The sequence below is a fragment of the Zerene cesonia genome, chromosome 9, assembly GCF_012273895.1.
Source record: "Zerene cesonia ecotype Mississippi chromosome 9, Zerene_cesonia_1.1, whole genome shotgun sequence".
Lineage (NCBI taxonomy): Eukaryota > Metazoa > Arthropoda > Insecta > Lepidoptera > Pieridae > Zerene > Zerene cesonia.
Window position 1 is genome coordinate 4188748 of NC_052110.1, and position 21591 is coordinate 4210338.

Here is a 21591-nt window from a genome sequence, read left to right on the forward strand (position 1 = left end):
GTTACCATGGTAATCGCACATGCGCAATAGCCTTAATCAATCCTATTTTTAGTTTGACTAACACACATGTACCTATAACAATTAGAATACAATCATAATTTGTCATATTATTCTTCTTCTCTTTAAGTATTCATTAAGACTATAGAATTGGTATTAAATGCCAAGGAAGGACAAGGCTAAGTACGATCTTCGAATTGAACTTGACAGATAAATCTATAAATGATTAATTGTTTCGTTTGTAGTGTCATATGAACATAATAAAAAAGCAAAGGTTCTTTCGTAATCAAGTAAGTGTTGAGTGGGATCTTTGTAGTATCCTATATATTAAAGATACTGACGCTACAAACGTCTGTTGATAAAGAGGTCAACTTTTAATTTACAGAAAAGGCTTGATGTATTAGCTCAGAGTATTAGATTACACTTTTAATATCACTGGTTAAATCCGGCTTAGACTATTAATAAAAATTTGAAGTATTTGAATATGTATTTATTTCTTCTTAACATAAGCGAGATAAAGAATTACAACTAAATCGATTTCCTGTTCAACAATCTATACAATATTGTAATAACACTAAATATACAAGTAGGTTCTAAGCACAAACATTGAAATTCAATATTAACTGGACAATAGGTATGGACATGATCCGCTCGAATAAGAAATTAACGGTGAATTTTAATCAAGCCCATGCCCAAGTTCCCGAAGGATTCCAGCCAGAGGTTTGCCATTCAGGGTTCCAAGATGGACGCAAAGCTGCTGCGGCAGCTGAGGCAGCATGCTGAGCTGCACCCGCCGCGCCAGCCGCTCCCGAACTTTGCAACACTGACAGCTTCAGTGCCTCAAGATCTACGTAAAAATATATACACATGTATACATCAGGAGATTACTTTATCAATAAACAAATGCAGTTCAAAATATAATTAAAACAATTCTTAATAAAGTTTGGATAATAGTATAGTATTATGTTATCTGTGATATGGGTAAGATTTTAAATAATACATACAAATAGCTTATAGTGTTGGTGCTGTTTATACATTTGTTCTACTGTAAGTTTAATAGTTTCTAAGATTAGACATTACAACTGAATTAAAACTAATCTCGTACAATTAGTTAGTTAGAGACGCATGGGAAGACCTGAACACAGGTATTCCGAGGACTGAAGTAACATATAAGTGTATAATCTATGGGAGTAACTATTAACTTCTTTTTTGCTATAGCGGGCAACTAACCCGGTGGTTCGCCTGATAGTAAGCGATTCGCAGAAGTATAAAGTTTCTGCGAATGCGCTACCCTCTTTTAAGGGGTAAGGGAAAAGGAAAGTATAGATGAATAGAAAGAAGGAATGGACGGGGAAGGGTGAAAAAAGTAAATGGGACTTACCAGCGCTCTGTAATCTAGCAGCTTGATTGTTAGCAGCGCGTTGTATCGCTTTCGCTGCGGCCGCTTCCCGCGCTGCCGCGATCTTTTGAGCTGCAGCTGCGCGTGCCTTCGCCGACGCCAGCTGAGCCTGCGCGTGAACAGCTGCTTGCGCCGCCTCCAACGCGTGCGCACGAGCTATTCTAGCAGCTTCTTCGCTGTAAATATATTGTTAAAAATGGTTTTGTGTTTCCAAAATTTCGGAATAATGAATAAAGCAAAACAGAGAGCGTATTTCAAAAATAACTGTGTAAATTTGCTGATGTAAATTGTTTACCAACTACGCAACTCGTGTATAGTTTTTCGGTATCTGTTACATATTACAAAACTTATATGGATTGTTATTTTTTTAGTATCTAATATCTAAAAACAAAGTATTATGTTATCTGTTCTAAAAACGTTCTGAGTGGTTACCTTTTATGAGCGGCGTGTGCCGCTTCTGCCTCTTTCGCGCTGGCCGCTCGTTGTTGTTCAAGGGCAGCGTGTTTAGCTGCTGCGACTTGACGCTGGGCTGTCATTACTGCTGCTGATGCTGCCTTCGCTGCAGCAATGGCGCCAGCCACGTCAGAACTGGAATCTGATGAAATCACACGGATAAAAAAAACATTTTTAAGTATATTTTTTGTTTACTTTTTTTAACTTACCACTAACTTGATGACCGCTTACAGAGGTCACTTGAACTAAACTACCAACGGGTATCAAACTGGCTACATCCCATCCAGATGCACTCCTCTTCTCCGTTTCTTTGCCTTGTGTAACCGCAACTAGTGAGCCAATTAATAAACACTGCAATAAAAAATATTTTTACAAAAATCAGGGTGGCTGTACTGGTTGCTGGCTCACTTTGTTTAAGTAGGAGGTCAGAAACCTTACCATTTTTAAAAACGCCATTATTTTGTCGGAATATCTAGTCCAAACTGTTGTACTGTACTCTTCCAAAGAGTTGCGATTATGATTGAAACAGTGTTCTAAACAAACATTTTATATTACTGAACACGGAAGAATTAGCAGTATAAAAAGAAAGGGATATTGGTGAACGAAACCCATAATTGCCTTAAATTACTGGAACGCTATCAAGACTATCCCTTTCAAGAGAATGTTGTACTATTACATGTCCCACTAAATTAGGTATTTTAGTACTTTCAAGTCATTCGTAGAACTAAAAAAACCTATGCTAAGCACAATAAGCAATAGGCTTAGATCGAAAGCATGAAATTTAGCTAACATATACATCTATACAACAAACTTATATAGATTGTAATACTCATATTGATAATACGAATCTGTCGAGAATGTTTGTTTCAATTTGTGTCAAAAATTATTTCACCGTTGGATATGTATGTGATCCCTGAGTGCTATAAATATGTAATGTAAAAGAAAGACCTGATAGTTACACCAATAATTCAAGAACGGCTGAACTGATTGTAATGATTTTAGCTTTGTATGAATTGCGTCTATCTGGATTAGGACAGTAACTGGTAAAAATTACTAAATTCTTTTACTTCTTCGCTAACGGCCGAATAACGTGGCGATCATATGCTATGAAATTCTACTCTGAGGCAGGGCATCCGATTTGAATACTTGTGTCGAGCGTCGCTCCATCATACATCAAAAAACCGTCTATAATGTTTAAATTGATACAGAGGGCAGAATTCTTTGTCTTTTTGACTTCCTTATACCGTTCTTGAAATATCCATATCATTTAGTCTTATTTTTTTAATTAAATAACATGTTTCTTCAACGACGGGCGACACAATTTTTTTTCCCCGGGTTGTCCCTAACACGCAGGCAAAATTATATTGATATAAGTAAAATTAAAATGTACTATTGACATTATTTTAAAGGAAAAACTACAGGACCTTTTTCGGCTTTTCTCTTTAGAACTTTCCGAACCAGAGGTAAATGAAAAACTATGTTGTCATGATGAAAACTGCTACTTGAAACAAACTAATTGAATAAATAAATGTTTGAGTTTAAAAAATGTGTAACTACAATATAACATTTAATTGTGCTTTTCTTGTTACATTTTACAAAATGAAAACATAAATGATACAATGATATGTTTTTTAAAAGTTGCATAAAAACCTAAATTGAGACTAATAGTACTGTGGACCCACTTCAACTGAACCAATATTTGGGCTTACGTGTTGGTAAAAGATTTTACATTCAAAGTTGCTAATAAATTTAACGTTATAGATAACTTCATGTTCTGTGTGTACTGTATGTGATATTTGATAATAGCAACATTAGTATTGAAAAGTCACGAAGATGTCATTTGAAAAATTCTCCCGGTTGTCCTTGCTCGCGGTCTGATTTGGTTTTAATTTTTAATTTATAAATTTTGCGATGTGGGATTTCTAATTTTAAAATAAAGCCGGTGTAAAGAATACTTTTCAGTTTTACTTCCACTGGTAAGTAATATTTATTGATTTGGATAAATACCTATTTAGACCTATTTCATTTGTCGCTTAAATTTTTTAATCAATATTATTAGAATCAATAATTACTAAGGTACTGTCCGTAAAAATTAATAAATGAAATTGTAATGCTGTCTTAGCTTTATATAATAATTCCAGTATATGATATTATTTCATCCAATAAATCGATTTTATTTCCTTTAATTATTTCAATCAATAACGACGTACATTTTAATTTAGGTGTTACTATTCATCCTAATTATGAGCAAGCCTGGTACACCACCCCCTCCACAAACCTTCAAGTAAGTGCTATTGAAATTTTAGGATATTTTAAAAAGCTAAGTGTCATAAATCATTTACAAGTCTAGTACCTACTTCAAGTTGCTTTAAAAAACCGATTCTATCCCCAATAAAACTGATTTTTCATATGTAATTTATGAGTAATTTTATTATAAATATCATATAAAAAAATTGCCTTTCACTGGATGGTTCAGTACTTGTGAATCATTATAACTATTCAACATTGTCTCTCTTGCACATTGTCATATATGTACATATAAATTATTTCAATTGAAAAGGTCATTATGGTATTGTTCAATATAAATATATTTAGATCTATCCTCCTCTATTACCAATGTTGTATGAAACATCTTAAAAGATATATCTTTTCTTCCTAGAGGAAGTTATCAATTTGTCTGTTTTTTTTTTAAGATTTGTTACCTCAGAACTTTTAACTGAGTGAACTGATTTTGATGAATGTCTTTTTGATCTCAAAAAATTGTGATATGTGTATTTATTTCAGAAAGTATATTTCCAAATAAACTTATTAAAATAAAATTTATTATCTCATACATTAGGTTTAACACTACAATAATAATCTTTAAATTTAAATAATTATTTTCCTTGTTTTCTAAGGTACTATTAATTAATTAATATTTGTATTATGGAGAAATAGTTCCAAATGCAGACTTATATTTATTAAATATAATGCATAAAAATAAATTAAAACACTAAAAAATATTATGCAACCACCATGTATTTGGGACATGAGAGATGACAGTGAATGCATTTGGCATACACTCTCATCTCATCAATATACACTCTTTTTAATAGTCATGATAAAGTTAAATAATATACTGACAAATTCAAATTTAAGTTATTTCAATAAAATTACACTAATGCTTGTATATATGCCGGAGGCCCGTTTCCTTTTCCTCACCCGTCCTAGTCCATTCCTTCTGTCCAGTCATTAATCCTTTCCTTTTCCCTTACCCCATAAAAGCGGGCAGCGCATTCACAGAGGTACTACCTTTGCGAATGTATATGGGCGGTGGTGATCGCTTTACATCAGGCGAACCACCAGCTCAGCTGTCTGCTATAAAATAAAAAAAAAAAAAAAAAAATGCAGTTAACTGCCTCATTTAACAACTTCACACTTATTATTAACGGAGAATAGTCACAGAATATAAAGAAATATTCAACTCGTAAGATCCAGTAATTGTATATCATTGTAGCATTCTATTTCAGCCCTCTACCAAAAATCATCAATGGGGGCATTGCCGGAATCATTGGTGTTTCCGTCGTATTTCCATTGGATCTGGTCAAAACCAGATTGCAAAACCAAACCATCGGTCCAAATGGAGAGAAGCAGTATAAAAATATGTGAGTATAGCAATATTTATCATTAATTATACTTAACCCTTTTGGTACATATTCAATAATTTTGTTAACTTATTCGCTTATTGGCCAATCTAAGTTTAGTAAGAACAATATTCATAGTCACAATCTGCTAAAGACCAGTTAAAGAGTATACTCTTAAACAACTGAAAATGTTTAATTTTTAGTTTTATAGCATTGAAATGCTTTATAAATGAGAAATGAAACGTGATAAGTAAAAATTTATGTCCTTGTACTTTCTGCTAACTTGTGCAATATTATGAAATAAATTGTAACAATAGAATTGTCAATAACAAATAGTTAATTAAGTAATCAAATAAATTAATAATGTATCATACGATATAAAACAGGTTTCTAAGACAAATTTACCTTTCGTACATAAAATTGTAGGTATAATAATCTGACTGTATTTATGAATTGTGTAAATTAATGTAAATATATATAAATCTAGTTGAAACCTGTAACATTATATGTAGTTTAAAGCTTTATTATCACGAGTTTAAATATCGCAGCGTAGCGATCGCAGCGAAGTTATGTACTAACTATACTTGTATCCATATATTATATCTTTAGCATTAGACATAATGTACTCTAATTATTACCTACATATGGTATTGGATGATAGTTTATTTTTTTCTTTAATACGTAACCTTTTGTCGTATCGGGATTTGGGGCCAACGTAAATTACTTCTGACGTATAGTCGTTCCGCCTATTATTGAAATAAGCAGTATGCTCATTGTCTATAAATCGTACTACACAAATTGACGTCATTTCATACATTACAAATTTCAATAAATTAGGTACAACTCCTTGCAGGTTGGGATGTTACCCTGAAAGAAATATATCAACCGTTTTACTTAATTTGTCGATATTGTGGCTTCCTATACAAGCATTAATAGAATTCATAGAAATAACATTTTAAACTGTACAAAATGTCATTCGGGTCAATTTTAGGTTAGTAAAAGGAATTAGCGTGTGTTACGTATATTATATGACAATGAGTGTTATGGTAATTGGTATACTTTTAGCTCTAACAGTATTGTATTGTATCTAAGTGTCTCTGATATAATTATGTAATGTCTACAAAATATTGCGAATAATTATAATTATGTACATATTAGGTTGGATTGTTTCCGCAAAACATATGCGGCGGAAGGTTACTTCGGTATGTACCGGGGCTCTGCGGTGAACATCATCCTCATCACCCCCGAGAAAGCCATCAAACTAGCAGCCAACGATATGTTCCGGTTTTACCTTACACTACCTGATGGGTAAGGAAATGATATATATTAGTTGTTTATTAGATGTTCTTGCAATTACATTATTTGATTTTATTGTCAACCTATAGCTATAATGGGCACACATTTATACAATTAACGAATCGACGTTTTCATTCGCTGTAGGCACACGCGCATATTGCGTACGTTACGTTACGTACGCATGCTCAGAAATAAGAATACGCGATTTACTTAAAAATCTATCGATCATATTAAAAATCTTTGTTGCTCAATTAAAAATTGGAGATGAAATCAGAACGTCTGCCCGTATATTATCAACATTGATAAATATATGTGGTAAAAAGTCTAGAAATTATAGAATTGTATTTAATTCACCATCAAATTAGCACATGTCCTGAAGCATATCATCTTCTTTTTTATTACAGTGAATCATATACTTTAGAGCATTATAAAACTCGCTTTAACGTGTAGTTCGCTTAATCTATACGCGACCGGTTTTTATTATTTGTTAACCATTTGAAGGCTATGATCTAGGCTATATTTTTTATATCGCATCTTTCTTTTAATATTCTTTGCAGGTAATGCTACCTTGAATTTTCGTAAAGGCTTTTCGTATTTTGCTGTAAATCATTGTGACAACTAAGAATAATCAGTTCTCTTAAAAAATTTATTCTCATAATATTTTGATAAACAGGCTTCAACTTCAGCGAATATTATGAGAAAAACCAGAATATTACAAATACTCGAAACAATTTTTATAAATTATTCTTCAATTAGTATTTTTTTATACACCCTTTTATAACGCTTTATAATTTAAATTTTGCCCGTATGGTCTATTACATATTCTAAACAAGAGCTAATTATCCGTATCCCACAGTATTAACTGTATCAAATTTAATATGTGAAGCAGACGAGCCGTATTTATAGCTCATACGATTATTTATGTCCTCAGCTATTATTCAATTAACTCCTGGGAAATAGTTTAGTTTGTTATAATAATATTTTATTAGTTTTATTTCTTGCGAAAAATCTATCATGATAATATTAAACAAGTGGGTGTTGATAGGGCCGATAGATATCTATTTTAACACTTGTATATAAAAATAACTGTGACATTGTTTTAAAAATATCTTATGCTCGTTATAACTACTAAAACTGCTTATAGCCGCTTATTTGTATACAATCTACACTATCTCATTAATATTCTTTTTTTATGATTTCCATGATTAAAACCCAATATGAATCTAAATATTATTGTTTACAAGTATATAAAAAGTAATAAACGTATTGTGTCTAAGGTCTTATGTTATCTGTGATAATCATTTGATTGTGCAATCGTTTCTCAGATAAGAATGAATGAGATAAATTTGTAACCATTTCTGAACACGAGCGATGGTTTTAGACTTTAAATATGCTAATAGGCAACACTATTATGTACCCAAATTGCGTTTTTAAATCACTGTATAAATATCGAAACGTTTATTGAATTTGTTGATGATACTAAGAACCATACTGAAGAACGTTTATATTAGTGTTCGTTTATATTAGTGTTTCAAAAATTATAAACATAAACAGTAAAAGCCTAAACAATGAGTTTAAGACTACCATGCTAATATTTGAGCATATGCGGTTATCGTTGTAGCATATTTCAAGATTTCTCAAGGACTTTACGGAATTAGTCACGATTTTCTGAACGTAAAATTTCAAATCAGTTTCTTTTTTTAATCAAAAGAATATACCTATAAGACAACAACATTGCGTGTACATATTGATTAATAGATAAGAACAATCACACAATGTATCGCACTGAATGTAGTAATATTTTATTACTATTGGTAATTAAAAAGATTACAACTTTATTTTGTGTTAAATCTCCCAAGTTTTACACACAATTTATTTAGCTCTACGCAATCTACACTAAAATTTTTAAGGCGTAAGATTTATGTTTTCTTTCCAAAAATGTTATATATGCTAAATCGCTAAGATAAAACCACTGAATATTTTATATGTTTTGATTGATTGATTTATTGGTTGAGTTATTATGGAGGGGTGGTTGGTAACTGAATAGAGCTGATAAGATTTGATAAAGAGTTACGTCACAAGATAATTAAATCTGTGATGTGCAATGTGTAAGAAATATATCCAATGCTAAAAGGATATGAATTGATGATGTTTTCTTTTATTCTGAACTGTATCTTTGACGCGAATTTATATTCAAATAAAATTTCGTTATGTATCAATTCCTTTACCACAAGGAGATCCATGATTATCTTTAAATTAATATTCAAGCGTTTCAGAATATATCGTAAACTACTATAACTTTGAATATGCTAATAATTTGTGCATAATATGGGCAATCTATCCATCACAGTAATCTATATAATAAATTTATAAAAAAATTAATAATATGAATGAATTACATTGATAACTGAATTAAGGTCGCGTGTGATGATCAATCAGAATTTTGCAGTACATGATAAAGGAGCTATTTATCTAGGAGGTACACTGTCGAAAAATTTTCTAGAATGTTCCAGTGCATTCAAAACATTGGTTTACAGTTCGTTACCAGTATTTCGACAAATGATAGCCGGTGGGAGTGCGGGCGCGTGTCAGATTGTCATTACCACACCAATGGAACTGCTGAAGATTCAGATGCAGGACGCTGGCAGAGTCGCTGCACAGGCCAAAGCGGGTAAGCGGTTGAATGTTAATAGATTATTTGTGTAGAATTTTCTGCAATAAAAACTTATTGGAGTGTGTCAAGTTGTTTTAGTTTGGCTTAACTATAATTAAGATGTATAATCATGACATGAAGATGACTACATATTTTGTTCAAACTTTAAAGAGGATTGGAGGAGAAAATGTCCATTTGAATAATAAAAAAAGCAATAAAAAGTATGTCCATGTTTCTAAAAGTCGCCGCCAAGCTCTTTGGGCTTATATTTTTCAACTAATAAAAAATAAATTTAACTAAAAATATACAAGATATTACGTATACTATTATGGAAAAAGAATATTTATTTAGTGTCTATAGCAACAAAGTAAAAAGTGAAGTAAATAGGACGATAATTATTATAACATATCTTGAAAAACGCTTCGTCACGATGTTGTCGTAAATAATAATATTTTGAAGATTGATGTTGAATGATGAAATCCAAATATTATCATCCTCTACATGGATATATGATCTCAATTCGTTATTTTTGTAAACATTAAAAATAATAGGCGCGGAGGGCACTACAGAATTCAAGACTTGCATTATTTCGTGCGCAATAGGTCTAAATATTGATTTTCCTTTACTGTCTCTAGAGATTAGAGACTGTACTTTAGTTAGGCGCTTTTTATTAACGAAATGACTACCTGACCCAACAGAATGTGGTACTGTCTTTGAGAAATGTTCATGTGTTTTCATATTTGCCTCTCAATTTGCTTATTTCATTCCCTTCACATTAGAAACCTTCTTCTGATTATGATTAACACAAAAAAACAAATACTTTGCGAAATTCTAATAATGGTACATTTTGATATTTATATATTGGGACATAAATGGAGGTCGATAGCCTGCACAGATAAGAAATATGCTACTGATTGCTGATTATAATGTTGCTTGTAAAAATTAAATGAATGAATTAATTGTAACAAAAGAGAAAAACGCAACGTAATGTTTAAAATTTTTGTTATTTTGATAGAATATTGATTGATTGATTAACGTCATAGAATATAATCAATATGTTCTCGCAACGAGGAACATAAACTAGTTACGTAGTTAAAATTGTCCATATTCCGGTATGAGGGATCGCTTATGGCTTCCCCATTTCTCATTTCTAGCTGAAATCGCTTAGGACTGAGGACTAGATAATCGGATTCGTTTGAATATTGTAGTCGCTATTGTTTTAAATACATATAACTTTTAAGCCGTTATAGACGGCCAATCTCAATAGAAACAATAGTGCAGTTGGCAGTCTCAATCGAGATTTCTCGCTATTAACTGCACAGTTTATTATAGTATCTACATAAATATGTAGTATGTACACAATAAGTGCTCTTTGAAATTTAGGAATTTCATCGAAGAACTGTTTTTACAATAATCCATACTCTAAAATTTTTTTTATCACAGCATGTTTCAAAACGTCTGAATCCTTCCTACTAATATTATAAACGGGAAATTTTGTAAGAATGTATGGAGGTTTGTTACGCTTTCACGTAAAAATGTCTGTATGAGAGATGTACAGAGATCTATCTCTATAACAAAACCTCTCTAGATAGAGATAATAGTGTTTTAGACGGGTAGTACGCGAGATACCGAGAAGTTTTTTGATAACATTTGGAATACCTCATATTTTATTACTTTCTCATACACTCTCTTCACTGTTATTATCATATAGATAGTCTAATCCACTATCAGCTCCTGGCTATAGATTATCATTTGTAGCATGATTTACGAATGACACCAAATAAAGCTTTAATTTGTAATTGAAGCGAAATAAATTCTTGTAAATCTTGTGTAGGGAAATGAAATAACACAATCTGCCAGAAATAATATTACTTCCTATTTATTCATATGTCCCGTGAATAAATAGGAAATACATATAAGTATTTGCCCAAATACAGAGGGCCGCAAGTTCGAGCGAATCACGGCGATGCAATTGACGCGCAAACTGATCAAGGAGCGCGGCATCTTCGGCCTGTACAAAGGTGTCACGGCCACGGCGGCGAGAGATGTGTCCTTCAGTGTTATATACTTCCCGATGTTTGCGACCTTGAACGATCTGGGACCCAAGGAGCCGGGAGCCACTGGACCACCGTTCTGGTATATACTATCGTTTGGTATTGCAACTTGTTATTTTGCTTCGTTTATATTATTGTTATAGTTTCTGGTATACATTGACACTATTATTTTATACCTGTATTAATGAAAGATATTATGCCTATTACAAAACATATCTTCGCATTCCTAGTACAAATTTTCTATATAGTTCCTAGTTCGCATTCCTTACAAAGTATAGGAATGTCAATGACCTCTATGGGGCAATTTTCTTTCAAATATCATTTGACAAGTACGATTACTTCGATCCCTCTCATTTATTTTATTTTGTCTGACTCTAACATTAAATTAAATTCAAATGTTATTTTCTTAACTAAGATTAATCTTAACATATTATATTTTACTAAACATTTAACGTCACAATAAAATAAGTGATTGTAGTTAAGTTGTCCTGTGAATATTTTAATATTTTGAACTAGTGACCCGCTCCGGCTTCGCACGGATGCAATAATATGTGATATATACAAATAAACTTCCACCAGAAACACTATCACTCAAAAGAGTGATTCAAGAGGAAGGTTTATATGTATAACAACATAAAAAAAGGGGAGGGGAGTAGGTTTTTTACTCCGAATCTAACGCGAAACCGCAGGCAAAAACTAGTAAAATTAAAAAAAAAACTTATAACACCACGACACAGGTGGTCGTTCGGGTCCGGCTGCGTGGCCGGCTCGTCGGCGGCGCTCGGCGTGAACCCGTTCGACGTGGTCAAGACGCGCATGCAGACGCTCACCAAGGGCAGCGGCGAGCGGCAGTACTCGTCCATCGTCGATTGTATCACGTGAGTGCTGCTCCCCATTACATCCTACTGGCGCTTTAGGAGAGTATCTTGAAGCGAGAAGGCAATAATATTAAAAAACGGGGATGGGACGTGGATTGTATCACGTGAGTGCTCCTCTCGTTACATCCTTCTGCGATTGGGAAGAGTACGCAAAAATTAAAGAAGGGAAGGCGACGTAGATTGTATCACGTGAGTGCTTGTCCCATTGGGGCTACATCTCGTTGCGGTTTAGGAGAGTAGGCAATAATATTAAATTAAGGGGAGGGGATGTGGAATGTATCACGTGAGTGCTTGTCCCATTATATCCTGCTACGGTTTAAGAGAGAATGCTTCATAATATTTAAAAAAATATTTGGAAGAGAGAACTTCGTACCTTCGTAACCTTGTTAGAGGAGTTCCAAGATTTTATAACCACACATTCTAGCTGTTTATTAAATATATACACGTCAAAAATAAACTGCTGTACGCGCATAACACAGACTATAGACAATAGAGTATAACTTCACTCCCAGTAGTAAAAAGCTTGGCCAGTTATATAAAAGCGACAGTTTGTATGGATGAATGGATTATATTTTCGTAGATTTTTGAAGATTGCTCACAATGAAATATCTTCTATTTGTTAAATTACAGACAAACAATGAAACACGAAGGACCAACAGCTTTCTTCAAGGGCGGCGCTTGCCGTATGATCGTCATCGCACCGCTTTTCGGTATCGCGCAAACAATCTATTACCTAGGCCTTGCTGAAAATTACCTAGGTATCAAATAAACACAGACCTTCTTCCGAGACAATACACTGGTTTAAATCGCAATGCATTTATATTGTTTGTTTGCAAATTGTTTATTTCAATGCTATTTATGTTTCTAAAAACACCAAAATGATGAAAACTTATAAAAAATAGAAAAATTCAATATACCGTTGTTTTAAAGTATTTAGGTTTGGAAGTGTCTTAAATGCAATAGAATGATATTTTTTTAGGAATTAATTAATTAAATATTCAATTGAAAAATCGTGACAAAATATTAAAAAAAAAAAAAAACTAATAATTGACTTGGTTTTGCGCTTGTAAAATGATTTATGAGCTTTATATGGTATTATTCAATGTTGATAAATTAACATGTTTTAATTAATTGTAATGTCATTTTTCTAGTTTATTTATTTTGATATATCCTGTTCACTTCGAGTATTAAATTGTTATCTAGCTATTTATTGCATTTTCTTTGAATTTAATTAATTTTTCTTTAAAGTCATTAGACAAATTCTAGTATAATTTATGTGTAGCTCAATATATTTAAAAATTTTAGTTTAAGCTTGAAAGTGATATTAAATTGTTATTTTTATTTAATATCCATTGTATAAAATTATAATTGTAGTGATTATTATTGTGACATATAATTTGTTATTACTTTTTTATGTTATATTTTGCAAGTACCAAGTACTGAATTATTAAACTTACGTTTTGAATAAAAGGTTTTACTGCCATGCCACAAAGCTAGAATTACTATACATTAAGACAAATATTGCAAAATTATATCATATTTTTCAAGGTCTTTACAATGTGTTGCCAATAGAATGATGATCATAATATGTCGTTTACACTGCTTTTTAAATTTCTTAACAATATTTCACGCTAATTGTAAGTATTCTGTTTATAATAATGAAATTATTATTCAATTATGGTGTTGACAATAAATGTGTTAAAATATATGAATGTCGTGTTAGAATAAGTGTTCCGAATTTCAATTACATTTAACAGTCTCGTGGCTGGGTATTATATATATCGTATTATAATACAGCCTTTAAAATTTATTTATTGTTTGAGCAAAAATTGATTAAAATATAATTTATAAACTTTGTTACCAATATTGATATTATTGCACTAATTATAATTTCAAAAGATATTAAATTATTTGTAAAATGAACTTATGATACATATAATCTAGTTACGAGTCTGAAAACCATACACAAACCAAATTTGTTAAGTGCACATTTATATGTACAATTTGTTTGCTTATAGAATTGCTCTTTTATCTCCGTAGAGCTACTTAATTAATTTTTAATTATTGTAAATAAAAACTAGAATCTCGGTGTTTTTTTCAATTTATGGTATGATTATAAAATAGCATGGCAAAAAGATAAAATTTGTTTTAGTAGGAGGTTTGTGTATGACTTGATAAGTCCTTCTGTGTCAATTGAAAAGTGTTATGAATAAAATGCTAATCTTTGTATATGGTAATAACTTTTAAGTTAACCCAGTTTAACAAAAAGGTCAAATATATTTCTATATGATTATTATCACGATGTACTACCAAGTGTTTAGGAATATAGATGTTTTGCTTACCTTCGCTTGTATTTGTTTGAAAGTTAGAGTCATTCGTTGTTATTATTAGCATTTGGCAGTGTTAAAAAACACATTTAACTACAAAATCGCTTGACAAGAAAAAATGAAGAGTTTAAAGAACATTTTATATGAATTGTTGCATTGTAGGCCAAGAAGTGACAGGATGTTATTATTTTACAAAAAAAAAGGCAAAATTACATATGTTACGGGCAACATTCCACTAATAAATGTTCTAGTCTTATTTTTAGTAGTGGTTATTCTCTTTTTCAAATATACATATAGCACACTCTTATTTATCATCTGTCTCTCCTGAAACCATTATGACAATAAAAGTGGCTGTTTTGGTATCGTCAATTAACTTTTAGGTCTTACAGTAAGATTGGTGTCCATGTAAACCTAGCTGTGTTAAAGATTTGGTCGAATAGCTGAGTTTTAGTATAAATCTATGTTGCTGCCGTTATAAACTGAATTGATATAGATCTAGGTGTTCAATAAATATGGTTAAAAGATTGTTGTTTTTCTTATAAATTATATTCATCTCATGAAATGACACACCTTTCCTATTTCTATTATTGGTGAGTTATTTAAAGTAACAAACTTTTTAGCTTTATTGTATCCAAAATTCTGAATGGACTTCTTACAGTAAGATTGGTGTCCATATAAACCTAGCTTTGTTAAAGATTTGGTCGGATAGCTGGGTTTTAGTATAAATCTATGTTGCTGCAGTTATAAACTGAATTGATATAGATCTAGGTGTTCAATAAATATGGTTAAAAGATTGTTGTTTTTCTTATAAATTATATTCATCTCATGAAATGACTTATCTTTCCTATTCCTATTATTGGTGAGTTATTTAAAGTAACAAACTTTTTAGCTTTATTATATCCAAAATTCTGAATAGACATTAAGGACACACTACAAACATACGGACTGGACGACAGTCAAAATAGCAGGTAGCTGCTGGATGCACACATAGACGACGATATGGTAATTATTGCCAGACCTAATATTAAAACGTCATTCTTGTTCTGAGATTACATTTGACATTAACTGCTGTCATTTGTCAAGTGAAGCGACGCTTTCGTTTGTGCTTTTCTCGTGAATGCTTAAATATTGTGGAAATTACTTGGTCTTGCAGGGAAAACTTGAATAATAATAATAAATATTAATCTGTCCCTTATAATTAATAGAAAATGACCACCCTTGGTCCTAAAAAGGATGGAGGCCCGAATGTGGAATTCTTTCAATCGCCGGAATGTTTGGCTCAATTTGACCAAATCCGTGTATGGTTGCAGAAGAATTGTAAAAAGGTAAAGTTTAATAAACCGATGTATTTTTACATATTTTCTTTATGCTAGCGACATTGAGACAAGTATTTAAATTACGTTACCAGTTAGAACATAATGTAATCCTTAAATCGGATACTGACTTAAGCTTTCCTCTGATCGTCAACTACTAAATAAACACAGAAAATCTTTTGTCATTAAGTTTAACATAGATTACGTGATATTTTAAATTTCATCAATCAGCAATGGCATAAGGAGTAAATAAAATAAGCTTCTAAGTAAAGTTTATTCTATTAGTAAATCTCGTATGATTGAAGATTAAACAATTGCGGAATAATATATGTCATAATAATAATTATTTAAGAATTAATTTTATGTTGACAAAATCAATTTAAATTTTTAGCATGTCCAAACGGATCCACCTACAAAAGAAGGTTTGGCACAACTAGTGATTCAACTGATTCAGTATCAAGAAAATAAGTTGGGTAAAAATGCTACAGATCCACCCTTTCTGCGACTTCCTGTGAGTAGCAATTTTTAAGAATTAATTAGACCTGCTTTCCTTGAGGCTTTATTCCATTGGCATTTTGCATTTTTGTCATGAAATCTAGAGATTTGTCAGACGAGAAACAAACATATTACATTAATAGAAGTCTGGCTAGTCAAAGGAAAATTTCCATGGTGCCACTTTCACCGGGAATAAAGTTGTCAATAACTTCTTGTGAAAAAGAATTATATGTTATTTACAAGCGGTAACAATATTGGTGATTATTGTTTGTGTATGTATAATTGAATAACAGAATTTGATAATGAATTCTGTGAGTTTAGCTGAGACTTACTCAAGAAAATTATAAACTGGTTGACTGACTGAGAAACACTATATTTTGTCCATTGTTTCACAATTCAATAATAGCATCATTTCCTTTATAGTTATAATATACAAGCCCAAGACCGTTAATTACATGTTGCCACTTCATAAAGAAGATAGGTGTTTCATTAAAATGTTGATAAAGCTAGTTGAATCTATTACATATGTTAGATTGTTTATATTATATTTGATTTTTATATGACACTTTATAATAAATATATATGAATAATAAGAAAGCAAACAATTGTTTGGGTGTTTGTCTGTGAATCACACTGAAACTACTTAATGCATTTTGATGAAATTTGGTATACAGACAAGGTACAAGCTAATTTGGGTGAAAGGATATTTTTTATACTGAATAAATGCTCCCTTGGGATAAAACAGGAATCTTGATTTCTGGGTGGGGATGAGGGCCTCGTTTAGAGTAATTATGTGTATAGTATTTCCTTGTGCTTCATTTATTCAATTTTAACTATAAAAATTAATAAGTTTTCATCCATTCTAAATACATTTAATTTGTTTTTTTTTGTATAAATTGCAAAAATGTAAATATTGGTTAAGAAAAGTATAAGATAAGAACAGCTATATAGTTATATACTATCTATATATAAATGTAGCTTTACATGATTTTAAGTAAGTATTAAATTTTAGAAAGTCAAAAATATTTAGTTTCTATAAGTATATTATATCATACAATGCACACACAAATTACTTTATAGTGGATGAATTAATACAAATCAGCATTAGGAAATATAAATTGATTGTTAGGAAATCCTCTTGATCCAGTGCCTTGTATGGCAAATAAAGAGCCAGCTTCTTGTTCCTGTGCTAATTGGACGGAATTTAGGCCCCTTCTGCTTGTCGTTACGTACAGAGTGGATAAGTCATGCCCACCCCAAGTAACTGAGGTCACTTTGCTTGCTGGTATCTTGTGTTGTTCTAGCAGTTTGCCGGCTCGGGAATCAATTTTTATCACCTGCAATGTATGAATGACTATAAGGTTTGAAACATGTCTATTAGCATTATTCAAGTCAATATAATATTTTGTTTAAACAAAAACTGGCTTTGTGATATTTGTTCAAAGCATTGTGAAAATTAGATGTTCTGCTTGATGTTCGCCAAAATAAACTAATTCATTAAATTGAGAAATATAGATAACATTTTTATTTCTATATGCATTAATCACATAGCACAGAGAACCCTCAACTTTATATTTAAGCCAGAAGCCTTTACTACTGAGACACCACTGCCAAAACATAAAAAAATTAGCAAATTATTGATGGGCTTGATTTTATACTATACCTTCCCGCCATCATAGCAGGCTACCCAGAGGTTTCCATCAGTGTCTATTGTCATGCCATCAGGAACGCCAGTCACATTGTTTTTCTGAAAACTGAATAGTGTTCTTCGGTTTCCTGTAATTAGAATAAAAGTTTGATCAAACTGAATCCTTAGCTTTTATGATGCCATTATGATTTATTTATTTTTTTATCAAATTAATTAAACCTTGAATAAAAGCTATGATATGATCTGCTCTACCATGCATATGTCGCCGTATGATTGTAAAACCGTTAGAATATAATCTAACTCGTGAGATTTCAAACTGTTACAAAATTGTGATATTGTAACCTTTGCTTGCAATTTAACGCATTATTTTTATTATTTAGTTTGATCCCGCGAGATTGTAATCTAACAGTGTTTTCAATTTTGCGATGACGATGATAGATTACTTCTTAAATAATGCTCACTGCGTTTATAGCTAAAACTTAAACGTTAATTCATTTCACATGGTTAATTTATAAAGGGATTCGTATAGTTTTAGTGCCTATGTGTCTAGTATGATGTCATCATATTTATGAATTTAAATAAGTTTGTGCAATGTGTGACATTGCAAATGAATAATATTTATATTTCCATTTGAATAGTAAATTCAAGTATATGAATATATGAATTTACTATATATTAGTACCATTTATCCCAGTCCCAATTAAACCCACAGCAATGTAATCCTACAAGGCAAAATACAAACTTAACTTGCGCATAAACTAAATTTAAACTCACGTATGTCGCCAGTTTCAATATTAAAGTCAAATACGTCGATAGTTCGCAGGGGGCTGTCGATATAGAACATAAATTTATCATCCGAAGTCCACGCTATACCGTTTGAAATGGAAACTGGACGGACTTTTTCCTCAGGGTGTATGTAATTGTTGCTTGTCAACATGTAAAATGTACCCTGGTCAAGATCCACGCCGGAGGCATCTTCTTTGCCCATTGTACCTTAAAAAAAGGATCTAATTGAACATTTTCTAATATACTACTAAACTCTTATTGTCATTATCAAATAAAAATTGTTATTTTTATCGTAAAATGTTATTTATAAAATATCCTAAATACCCTGGCAAAGATCACTAAAATGTTTTATATAGAAAATGCCTAGATTTTGATTTGTGTCCATCAACATACCAAACCAAAGTCTTCCCTTCGTGTCAGCTTTGCCATCATTGATTCGATTGTCAGGTTTGCCCAAGTCGACTACGGTGAGCAGTCTCATAGCGCTATCGCCTTCCATATCGTCCCAGGACAGCAAGTAGAGTTCACTGCGAGATGATAGTATGACTTTTCCCGGGTAGTCTTTTACTGTCACAACGAGGGATACTGGCCCGTAATCTGAAATATTGCGTATGAAATAGGTTTAAATAAACGTAAACTTTTTAACTAAGTGTTGCTCGTAGCTTCGCCAGTGTGGTGTTAATAAATTTTCATGGATCAAACTTTCACCCCTATTTTATCGACAGGGGGGTAGATTTTATTAAAATTGTTTACCTACATCATAGTGGTGATATAATACAATAGTCCAATAGGACCAGTAGTTTGGGCTGCGCGTTGATGGATCACATTCCACGTCACCTTTGAGATTTATAAATTAAGACTAAAATTATAGCATACTTGTTTATAGTGCTAAGTTCTCAAATATCTCATTTTATTCCTTGTCCCGTTTCAAGGGTCCTTTCTTTTCTATGCGGTTTATTAAGCGCATTTCTTTCTTTGACTTAAAGTGATGTGTATACTTTTATCGGATTTCGTATTTCGTATTGATATGAATGGATATACATATCAGGTAAAGCGATAAATATATCGTAAACACTAAACAGTCCTTAGAAATATCTCCCAGATGTCGTCGGATTATTGTAAAGCAACATATTTTACAAGTCATACAAGTCATTGTTGACTTGTAAACTTCAAGAGTCTATTGTTAAGAATTTATTGATAAGTATAAATTTAGCATGTGATTGTTGAATTGAATGATGCTAATTGAGAGCGTTTTGTGTACCTATTTTTCTCGAAGTCACATTTCCGGTAACAGGGTCGAGTCTGTAAAGTTTCTGGTCTTCTATGTCGACCCAGTATAATGCACTTTCGTTTTCCGTCCAATGAGGGCCCTCAAAGTGAATACCACCTCGAACAACCTAAATTAGAAATTGAAAGGCAATGAGTAGACAATCCAATGATTAAGTTATCTCTTTCTTATGCAATAGGTATATTACGTGCAAACAATTTTATACTCGTAATTAAATTAATACGAATTTTAAACGTTTGAAACCGGTCTAAAGTCGTTGGTCCCTTTTACGAACGCTATACAAATTTTTTAATACAATCTTAATGTTTCATTTAGAATAATTCGCATTCTAAACCATGAGACGATTTGCTTAATTTGATGTAAACAGATAAATTTTAGGTACTGGTTTGTTCATAATTTTTCATTGCAAGAAAGATGCCTTTTTTAGTATAAATAACAAACCTAAATATATGAATGAATAAATAAAAATATAACGTCGGTAACAAGACCTTAGCTTTTCATTTAATCTGTAAAATTAAATTAAAATGTAGAAAATTTTATCAATGTAAAAGAATAAGAGCCAGTTCCTTACATTTTTTATTAATGGTGATGAAGCGGTGTATCCTTGAACACACTCTAAACACAATATTGTAAAAACAATTGGACACCAGAACATCGACGAATTTCCTATTACAAATTTCATTTTTTACTTTAACTTTGATATAACAATTTTTTTGTGTTTATAACATCGTCACCCGTCCACTGTTTCGTAAATTTGAACGCAAACTGCCAGCCTGCCTCAGATATTGAGATAAATCCATGGCCAAGTTGTAGTAGGTTGCAAAATCTTCCAAGCATGTTTTTGCTATAATCAACTACAATGTCAAATAAGTAGCAAAATAATCAATTAAATATATAATTATTTTTAGCATTTTTGATAAGGCAATTTTATTTTTCCGTTTTTATTGTTATACAGTTATTGTTGCTTTTTTTTTAAATATTCAAAACTTTTTCACCTATAACGTCCACCACATTTCGTCCAATTTTGAAATAATAAAAAATTAAACTATCAATTAAAATTTTTGTTTTTGCATAGTTGTATATTACTCCTAGTAAATATAATAATATTTACGGAATAGCTTAAAATTTTAATCAGTTTGTCTACTGGAGATTAGTCTAAAGAACATGGCCATGTTATTGCAATTAAAATATGTTATTGCAATGATTGTTACCTCATGACACATAATTTAAACTTGGAATTACATTGTGTATACTACATTATATGCTGTACATAGATATACCATAATGATTAACCGTGTTTTATGGTTCAATTCGCCGGAAAGGCTGGCCATTATTTTGCGCGAACCATCATCGAATATCATTCGAGTCATGTTTGGTATCG

At 31.7% G+C, this 21591-nt stretch overlaps 4 protein-coding genes across 8 annotated transcripts in view; 2 read left to right on the top strand and 2 right to left on the bottom strand.

The window, feature by feature from the left end:
• Positions 1-472: 472 nt before the first annotated feature.
• On the bottom strand, positions 473-2519 carry LOC119828996 (tol-Pal system protein TolA). Its single transcript, XM_038351342.1, has 5 exons — positions 2288-2519; positions 2059-2200; positions 1829-1991; positions 1379-1572; positions 473-844 (listed from the first exon to the last, which is right to left on the bottom strand). Exons 1-5 carry the CDS (start codon positions 2303-2305, stop codon positions 678-680), a joined length of 684 nt encoding a protein of 227 aa, XP_038207270.1. The 5' UTR covers positions 2306-2519; the 3' UTR covers positions 473-677.
• A 1168-nt stretch (positions 2520-3687) lies between these two features.
• On the top strand, positions 3688-13342 carry LOC119828958 (mitochondrial glutamate carrier 1-like). Its single transcript, XM_038351299.1, has 8 exons — positions 3688-3825; positions 4072-4133; positions 5359-5493; positions 6631-6780; positions 9306-9439; positions 11359-11557; positions 12213-12353; positions 12984-13342. The coding sequence occupies exons 2-8, from the start codon at positions 4093-4095 to the stop codon at positions 13120-13122; spliced, it is 939 nt and encodes a 312-aa protein (XP_038207227.1). The 5' UTR covers positions 3688-3825; positions 4072-4092; the 3' UTR covers positions 13123-13342.
• Positions 13343-15756: 2414 nt separating this feature from the next.
• Positions 15757-21591, top strand: part of LOC119828903 (SWI/SNF complex subunit SMARCC2) — a 24315-nt gene continuing 18480 nt past the window's right edge. For all 5 annotated transcript variants that reach the window (XM_038351212.1, XM_038351213.1, XM_038351214.1 and 2 more), the window contains exons 1-2: positions 15757-16005; positions 16385-16504. In XM_038351212.1, coding sequence (XP_038207140.1) covers positions 15889-16005; positions 16385-16504 — 237 coding nt within the window. In that variant the 5' untranslated portion in view covers positions 15757-15888. The remainder of the gene's footprint in view (positions 16006-16384; positions 16505-21591) is intronic.
• Positions 17514-20974, bottom strand: LOC119828904 (regucalcin-like). Its single transcript, XM_038351217.1, has 6 exons — positions 20782-20974; positions 20184-20319; positions 19316-19519; positions 18911-19129; positions 18152-18264; positions 17514-17825 (listed from the first exon to the last, which is right to left on the bottom strand). Exons 1-6 carry the CDS (start codon positions 20890-20892, stop codon positions 17577-17579), a joined length of 1032 nt encoding a protein of 343 aa, XP_038207145.1. The 5' UTR covers positions 20893-20974; the 3' UTR covers positions 17514-17576.